Consider the following 9107-nt stretch of genomic DNA (forward strand, 5'->3'; position numbering starts at 1 on the left):
GTTTGACTCTAAATCTTTCTCTGATTGTGTCCCCACTGCTTATCCCGTCTTCCACCTGCCATAAAATACTTCACTGACATTCAACTCTGTTTGCAATGCTGGACCCCATAAACATTTCTTGAGAAACAGGTTGAGAAGTGGCAGGTAAAGGGTATTTCTTTCACATGGGAAGAAAGTAATGATGCATATTATTAGTTTTGGTGAAAAGCTTCATTCTCTCTTTTTTTAAAAAAAAATTATAGCTGAAAATAAATTTATGGCAGTTCCATATGGGCAGGGCTTTTGTTCTGGTTTGATTTCACTGACTTTTATTTCCTGTGTTATGCTCAGGGCCTACACTGGGGCCCAATAGGTTTCTAACAATACTGAAGAAAGAATGAACAACTTTATCAACCTGCCTACTGATAATTTCTATACAACATCTAGAAATGTCAAATAGGGGTGAACTTGGGAGAAAGGAAGCCCAAACTACCCTGTTATCTCCACCACTGGGCACAGCTTCCATTTTCACAAGTAAGCCAGTTGCAAGAAGCTATATACTGTTTTAGTATCATTTGTCTTTAACAGCTCCCTGAGATGAAATTTTTCACAATAAGTAGATTCCCAATGCAGAAAAAAACTAATCTCTGAAAAGTCATATAGCAAAACATTCTCCTTTACCTTCACAACACAATTTGGTAAGTTCCAGGTACACAGCAAGCTCTCCGTGTATTTCTTTTTGATCTAAAGTATCCTGGATCCAACTATGCCTTGGCCTCTGCATGTTATAAGCCAGATTAAGGGACCAGAGCAATAGTGCAAAGGATGGGAGCACAAGTTCTGGACGTAGGAAGTTTGGATTCAATGCCTCATGCCACATGGTCCCCTGAGTACTGCCAGGAGTGACACTCAAGCACCCAGACCGGACCAGAGCAGTCCCTGAGGACCACCAGGTATGATACTAAAACAGAAACTAGCAACAACAAAAAACAAGACTCACAAGTTTCTTCTCAGATGAAGAAATACATTTTATCCTCTCATGTAACATCTCTTAGAGACATTATTTCTTAGCAAGTCAAGTGAGAGAGGGCTCCAAACTCCCTATATTTCTCTCCAAATGAATGATGTGGATGGTTCTCTGAAGCTCCCCAGTGCTGCTTTGATTCTCTGCCCATTAAATGCTTTCACCACCAAATCAGTGTTAAATAACCTGCCATTGACTCTACATAGAGCATGAAAGAAAGGGGTGCAGCCAGCTCTCCCAGAACCACTGTGTCAGGGAGGAAAGGGTCCCAGAATCTCAAATGTGAGAGGTGCTGCCAATCAAGATGTTCTGAATGGGTCCAGACTCACTCAGAAGGTGCTGTGAAGCTGCCCTGGCTGGTGGACGGGAGCTTCTCTTGGCCTGCTTGGCCCAGGACACTGAGCTATAGAGAAGACACAGAAGAGAGAAGACTGCACTTAGCTTCACCACTCAGACGGTCCTTCTCTTGTGTCAGAAAGTGATTCTTGGATATTATGTAATGAGTAAAAATTAAACACAAGAAGACACATAGAAAACAAGAATGTGAATACCTTCCTGCCATCAAAACAAATAGGATACCTGACTCTCCTGGGTCAGGAACCTCCAACCATAACTGGAGTGCATGCAAAGAGGGCTGGCAGTGTATACATTGCTAGCTGATCCCTTTGGTTTAGGATGTAAGGGCCTCAGAGATAGTAAGGTAGCATGCAGTAGATCTCAGTCTGGTCTCCAGTACCATCTTTGGTTCCTTAGCGCCGCCAGGAATGATCTCTGAACACAAAACCAAGAGTGATTCCTGAGCACAAAACTAGGAGTAAGTTCTGAACACCTCCAGGGGTGATTCAACACTACCCACTCCTCACCTCTTCCAAAATGACTGACTACTGCTTAAGCTAAAGATGGGTGGAGGAAAATTCTTTTTTAAAAATACCCTGACCCAGACCTGTCAGATTTAAACAATTCACAAACCCGGCACAGGCAATTCCAGCTTCTAATTTCAGCACCCAGCGGGCGTCTCTCACATGGTGAGGCGTGTTCTCTGCAAGCAGTGAGTGCCACAGGCACAGACTCAGAGGAAGATGGCCAAGATTACCACACAGATCCCTAATATCACCACTATTCCTATGTTTTACATCAGTCATAGATGGCTAAGAACCCAAACAAACCTCGACAGAGAGGCAACTCAACAGGCTGGGGTGCATGCTTTGATACAAGAGGCTTGGTCTACATGGTCTCCTAACCATGGCTGGGTGTGATCGCCCCCCCCCCCCAACCCAAAACAAGAAACACCAACATGATGGCAATTGGGCAGTGATGGTGTGTGTGGCAGGAAGGTGGTAAGCACACCTGGCAGTGCCCAGAGTCTACACACAGGGTCAGGCTCAGGGCTAGGAAGGTGGGTTGGATTCCTGCCAGGATTCAGTCAAAGTCTCGCATGTGCCCAGGGTCACCCACCCCGGAGATGTTAATTTTGGATGTATTCGTGACAACTTGGCTAAGCAGCTGCTAAACCAAATGATCAGAGCAGCTCATCTTGGCTTCTATTTTGGAAGCCCCAAAGGGCTACAAAAGTTCCTGGAAAATCAAATTCGCAAGGTTACTTCACCAGGCTAAGGGATAAGGCCAAGGCCAGGCTTTCCAGAAGGGCCCCAGGACCTCCCCAAGCCTGGAGTCCTCATGCCAAGGCTTTCCACATCACTCCTCCCGCACCCATCCCCTAGCACTCACCTCAGGTTCCTCACCACCATGTCCCACCAGGCGGCCACACTGTTCTCCGAGTCCGCCTCCATCCCGCGCCCCGCACCGCGACCCGAACCGCCGAACCACCGCGGCCACCGCGGTGGAGCTGTGGGTGGAGTCAAAGGTGCGCCGGGCCTCCTCCCCCGCGCGGGGCGGACCCGCTGTGCCCGCGGCCGGCGTGGGCGGGGCCGCAGCCTGGACTGGAGCCCGGAAAAGCCGACCTGGGGAGGGGGTTCTGGCCGCTCAGGGTGTGCCCATCTCCGCCACCCACCTCCCCAAACACCCCAAACACACACAGACCTAGCCGGAACCGTTTTACGTTCTATTTAATTTTAAATTCCTAATTCATTTTATTGTGATCCTTTTTTACTGAGATTTTTTCAATTTCAAATACAAGTTGTTATAATTGTCTAAATCTTCGAGTTCTGTCCTTGAGTTTTTAAGTTTCGTAAACTGCTCAGTCTTGCTCGTTTGCTTGTGCAATCTTGCTCATTTGCGTGAAAACCGGGTATTGGTTGGAGACCGTGTGTGTGTGTGTGTGTGTGTGTGTGTGTGTGTAATCTCGGTCCTGAAGTTATAACATATATTTTTTACCAAGGTGAGAAAGAACCAAGATAGTTTACCTCTAGAAGATCACCATGAAACTGTTTCCCTATACTTTGACCCCTGCTATTTTTCTTCCTTCCATTTTTCTCTTTTTCTGAAGCGTACCCATGTCCAGGTCCCGGGTTTACACTCCATCTGTAATTATACCAGAAAGTGGTGTTTTTAGATCCCCTTTAGTTTAGTAACAGCTAGTCTGTCTAAGGGGTCAAAAACACATCCGAAATTAATACCTTTGGAGCTCTAGCAATAACACAGCGGGTAGGACTTTTGCCTTGCATGCAAGCGACCCGGGTTCAATTCCCAGCATCCCATATGGTCTCCCCACCACTGCCAGGAGTAATTCCTGAGTGCATGAGCCAGACGTAACCCCTGTGCATGGCCGGGTGTGACCCAAAAAGAAAAAAAAAATTCATACCTTTGGTCAGTGACCCTGGGCATATGCAGGCCTTGATTGAATTCTGGCACTGCAGAAATGTAACCCGTCTCCCAGCACCGAGCTGTGTAGCCACTGATCACTGCCAGGTTTGGACTCCCCCACCTTCCCCCCTCACACCTCCCCCCCACAACACTGCCTAATTGCCATCTTTTTAGTGTTTCTTATTTGGGTTCAGTTAGGTTGTTTTGATTTAGAGGCCACACCCAGCATGGTGGGGGGCTGTGTTGGCCTGGGATGGAATCTTGGCCTCCTACTTGCAAAGCATGTTCACTGACCCATTCAGTTATCTTTTTCCTGGTTTGTTTGGGTTCTTAGCAGTCGTGACTGAACCTCACCGCTATATCAGAGCTCACACTTTGAAGGCTGTGACACTTGCAGGAACTGTCCTCAAACACATCTGCTCTAAGGCACAAAGGAAGCAAGGTATTGAGCTAATGGAAGGAAAAAGCAATGAGTTTTTTTTTTTAGTTTTATTGATTCACCATGAGATATAGTCACAAGCTTTCATGTTTGAGTTACAACACACAATGATCAAACACCCATCCTTCCACCAGTGAACATTCCCCACCAACAATATTCCCAGTGTACCCCCACCTTTCCCACCCTCCCACTGCCTCCATGGAAGACAATATTCCCCATACTCTCTCTCTCTATATATATATATAAAGCAATGAAGTTTTATTTGGATGCAGAGTTAAAAGTGGCTTACTCAGAGCTAATGTGGGCTTCCGTGGTACCTGAGAAGCTGGCGATTAGCTAGTCGGGCAGAGAGCACACCAAAGGATCTCAGCCCAAAGAAAGTACACACAGTTCCATTCTGGCACAAGGTAGGCAGTCTGGAGGACTCACACCTTTCAAATACTCTTTGAAGACAGGGCCATCTCATATAATAGGTGAGGCTAGCAGAAGTTTTGTTCATTCATGTGTCCCTGGAAATGTCCACTTTTTGATTCACATCAGGCAGAAGAGGATCATATCAGGATGGAAAGAGAATCTAAGGGTCACCAAAGAATCAGTTTCTGGTAAGTTTTCATGGAGTCATGCCCTGAATGATAAGAAAAGTTTAGGTCCGACTCAAACAGATGTCAGGATTCAGTCTTGTAGCTATTCTTAGGGTGAGTCTGAAATGTCCTAAAACTTGTTCTTGGGAGCTCTAGATGAGACTCTGGGTCACATCTCATGGGAAGTGACAGAATTAGATATGTGAGGGAGTGTGGCAGGACAGTGGTTGTGATCAGTCTTTTTATTTTATTGTTTTCACCTATTTATTCAGATCAATAGGGTAGAGGCCCGCATGCTGGTTAAGCAAAACTGTAGTTCGAAATCTAGAAATCCAGAGTGTTTAGCAAAATCTCCAAAGCTGAAAATCAACAGACCTCATTTTTCTAAAAGACTGTGCAAATTCAAACTCTAAGAAAAATATTCTCTCATGATCAATAGCCTATAAATCAGAGAGGAGACTAATATAATTTTGGAGAATCTAAAGGCCAAGCAATTTAGTCATTTATTCAGTTCTTATTGATTAAGTATCTTTAGATGCCAGATACCAATATAGGGATACAAAAGAGAGTCCTTCCTAGAAAGATTTTTCTTGGAGAAGTGGGGGAGGGAGGAATCATGAGAATGCAAAACAGGAACTGAGTGCTCACAGAGCCCAAATTAGATGGAAGAAGTGTCAGGGCATGGGTGCAGGACATTAGGAGAAGAAGTTACTTTAAAGGTAGGCCAGAGAACACTTCAGGTAGAAAACACATATGGGAATCATTTATATATCAATGATGCTGTGATACAGACAGTGAGATTTCAAAAACATTCATAGAATTGGAATCCTTCAAGGGTGAATTAGACTGAGAGTAAATGATATCTCAACAAACATGATGTTCAGGGGGAATAAAAGCCTAACAAATATGCACCTACACTATCCAAACAGATCCATCATGTGTGATGATATAAAAACTCAAGACAAATGTAATAGTTGGTCATTATTTACCTTTTTAAAAGAAAAAGAGAAAAGAAGTCTTATTAAAGATAATATTATCACCCAAAATGATTCTGGATAAAAGAAATGACACCGAAGGCCCACAGTGTCTTACTCAGGTGCCCACAGCTGCAAAGGCCAATGACTGGTAAGTAACATCTGCAGAATGAAGAAATACGAAACACCACCTTCAGACCTTCTATTATATAGGAATGCTTTATCATGAAAAGAATTTATTTGTACTTCCTGTTTCTTTTTTTTTTTCTTTTGGGGGGCCACACCCAGCAAAGTCTACTCTTGGTGCTGTGCTCAAGGATCATTCTTGGTGGTACTCAGGAATGTGTGGTGATGGGAGCTAAACTACACTTAGGTGCATGCAACGCAAGTGCCTTAACTCTTGTTTTATTTCTATAGTCCTACATTTTTTCCACTATTGAAACATGACCTACACAGCATTAAATTTATCCTTAGCAAAGATACATCTAGTACTTTTACTCTAACCTCAGGGTGGTGCAGATATCACCAATATTTACCTTAAAAATTATTTCATCATTAGAGAAAAATGTAGCCACTCTCTGACTCTAAGGAAGGGGCCAGTGTGGTTCTTTCATATAAATGGAATCACATGTCTCTTTCTTTTAACATCATACTTTTATTATAATTAAGGAACATGGTTGCAGTAGTGTTAACTTTTAATGGTTTTGGTGCACAGCTACCCCAGAGTAGTATTTCCTATGTTTATCCTGTGGAGTATGAATCAAAACTTCATTACTTTTGTGACTGGTTAAATATTCCATCTAATGAATATGAACATTCTGTTCATCCATTCATCCATTGCTGGACATTATATTCTGGCTATTGTGAATCATGCTGCTATAAATATCTGTGTCAACCTCTATTTCTGTATCAACCTCTGTTTCCATTTCTTTCGAACATAGACCCAAGATTCAATTCCTGAGTTAGATAGAAATTGTGCATTTGGTGGGTTACCTCTTTGTAGGTGCTACAGTGACCAGTGTTATACATGGGTGGCTGTGAGGTCCACACATTTGGATGTGACACTTATTGGGAGTCACACAGTGAGTGCAAGTTTGGGAACTTGTGAGGTCACACTCCTGGCTGCAGTGGTTACATATCTTTAGTGGCTGTGCTAGCACATATGTGACTGTGCCTGGATCACACATGTGATGGAGCTGGGGGACCCTGGCCATCGAGGACCAGAGATAGAAATCATGGCCACATGCTTGCAAGGCTTTTAGTCACTCAGCCACTCTCCAAATCCCTGTGTTTGCTTTTCTGAGGAACTTCTCAGATGATTTACAGAGGAATTAACTTGCTGCATTATCCCAGAACATGAGCTCTGTGTCAACTACCACCTTACATTCTCCTTAGTTCACCTTTTTTCTCATTGTTATGTTTTGAAGCCACATCCAACAGTGCTCAGGTCTTACTCCTTGTTCTGTGCTCAGGGGTCACACCTGGCTGAGCTCATGGGACCACAGAAGTGTCAGGGATCAAACCTTGATTGGCCTTATCTCTCTGGCCTCTTCTTTCATTCATTTTAAAACTTTCCTACACATTTAGGAATTTCTAAAAAAAAAAAACTTAAGCTATCATTAAAAATAAAACATTAAAAAGAATGTTAAGGAGTGAGTGGATAGACGATGATATCTTACCCAGATGATAAGGAATGAATGAGGTAATTCCCTCATACAAAATATTTATTTTTCTATGTTGCTAAGCTATTGTATTTTCTTGGCTATTACAGATCAAATTTAAAGTCTGATTCATTGTAGTTATGAGAATGGATGATGAATTCTCGTTGGCTGTTTGAACTTGAGTGTGTGCATATGGGGATCCACTTAGCAAAATAAAAGGTCAGAGATCATACAAAGGTAAGATGCTTGCCTAGCACTCAGCAAAAAGAGCAATGATAGAGTTGACATTGGAAGTGTGTGAGTGCTTCTTTCTTCCAAAGATCTCTGCACATTCCAAAATTTGTCTCTTGGGCTCTCTGCTTCTATGGCAAGAGGTTGGCTCTATTTTCCCTATCTCTGTGGAAGGACTGAGCCAGGATCAAACCCAGGCTTAAAGCTTTCTCCTACCTCTCCGGATGTTCCTTTCCAAATTTCCAGCCATTCCTCACAACTTAGTTTCTCTGTAGAATAGGCTGCCCTCCTCACTCTGCTTCTCTCATGTAATACCAGTTATTCTAAAACTATGTCCAATCATTTAGGAAAATTTGGACAAAATATATTCTTTTGACCTCCAGGATCTCAAAATTGCAACTTCACTAATGTTTCTTTGAGAACCTTCTGAGTATGTGGTACCACAGAAAATTGCTCTCCTCTTTGTCCACCTCCATACCTGTTCTGTGTGCAGAATTCTCTGTCTTGATGAATGACAGCATCAAGCACGATTTCCCAAAACCACAAATATAGAAGTCATCCTTGATTCTTCTCCTTTCTATAAGCCCAGAATTCCCTCTAGATAGGATTATGAGGGTTTTTAATAGCATAATGTTTATGTATTTTTAGATATTAACTCACTTGGGAAGTTCATACTCTAATCATAAGGATAGGACCTACATTTATGAAAAGCTAAGTAGCAACCTGAGAGTACCAGATAATAAATAAATATATGTGACTTGAGATAACAAAATGCTGCAGGCTCAGGGAGAAATATCTTTGTGGGGTGGAGAGGTCAGAGAAGGAGCGCAGGGAAATATAGTTCTGTTGCTTAGAAACAGTCATGCATATGGGAGCAAATTTAAAATAGATATATCCAAGGAGAGGATATTCAGATGATCCATCATTTGCCAATACCTCAGTTTACATAGAGCAAACTGTAACTGAGAGGGATGGCTGCTAGGGAACCAGTGCACCATTCCTTATGCAGTGAGAACCCCACTGTGTGCAAGGCATGACACAGGTCACACTTCTCAAAAGACTTAAGAAGAGACTAATTCTCCAAGGCATCTGGAGTCCAGCAAGAAATAAACAGGTGTCGGGCTGGAGCTATATACAGCAGATAGGGCATTTGCCTTGCACGAGGCCAACCTGGGTTTGATTCCCAACATCCGATATGATCCCTCAGCACTGCCAGGAGTAATTCCTGAATGCAGAGCCTGAAGTAACCCCTGTACACGGCCAGATGTGACCCCAAAGGAAGAAAGAAAGAAAGAAAGAAAGAAAGAAAGAAAGAAAGAAAGAAAGAAAGAGAGGTGTCAAAGTGACCCCAGGGGCATGGCTGTGACATCAAGGTGGGGAAACCAACTGGTTAGCTAGATTTCTGGTCTTTCAATGTACCCTCGGAAGTAGAAGAATTAAAATAGTGAATCACCA

At 43.1% G+C, this 9107-nt stretch overlaps 1 protein-coding gene across 1 annotated transcript in view; it reads right to left on the reverse strand.

The window, feature by feature from the left end:
- The window catches only part of ABHD12B (abhydrolase domain containing 12B), a 30049-nt gene extending 27232 nt beyond the window's left edge, over positions 1 to 2817 (reverse strand). The window contains exon 1 of the mRNA XM_056133182.1: positions 2732 to 2817. Coding sequence (XP_055989157.1) covers positions 2732 to 2793 — 62 coding nt within the window. The 5' untranslated portion in view covers positions 2794 to 2817. The remainder of the gene's footprint in view (positions 1 to 2731) is intronic.
- Between the last annotated feature and the right edge of the window lie 6290 nt (positions 2818 to 9107).

The sequence above is a fragment of the Sorex fumeus genome, unplaced genomic scaffold (genome assembly GCF_029834395.1).
Source record: "Sorex fumeus unplaced genomic scaffold, SorFum_2.1 ptg000098l, whole genome shotgun sequence".
NCBI lineage: Eukaryota > Metazoa > Chordata > Mammalia > Eulipotyphla > Soricidae > Sorex > Sorex fumeus.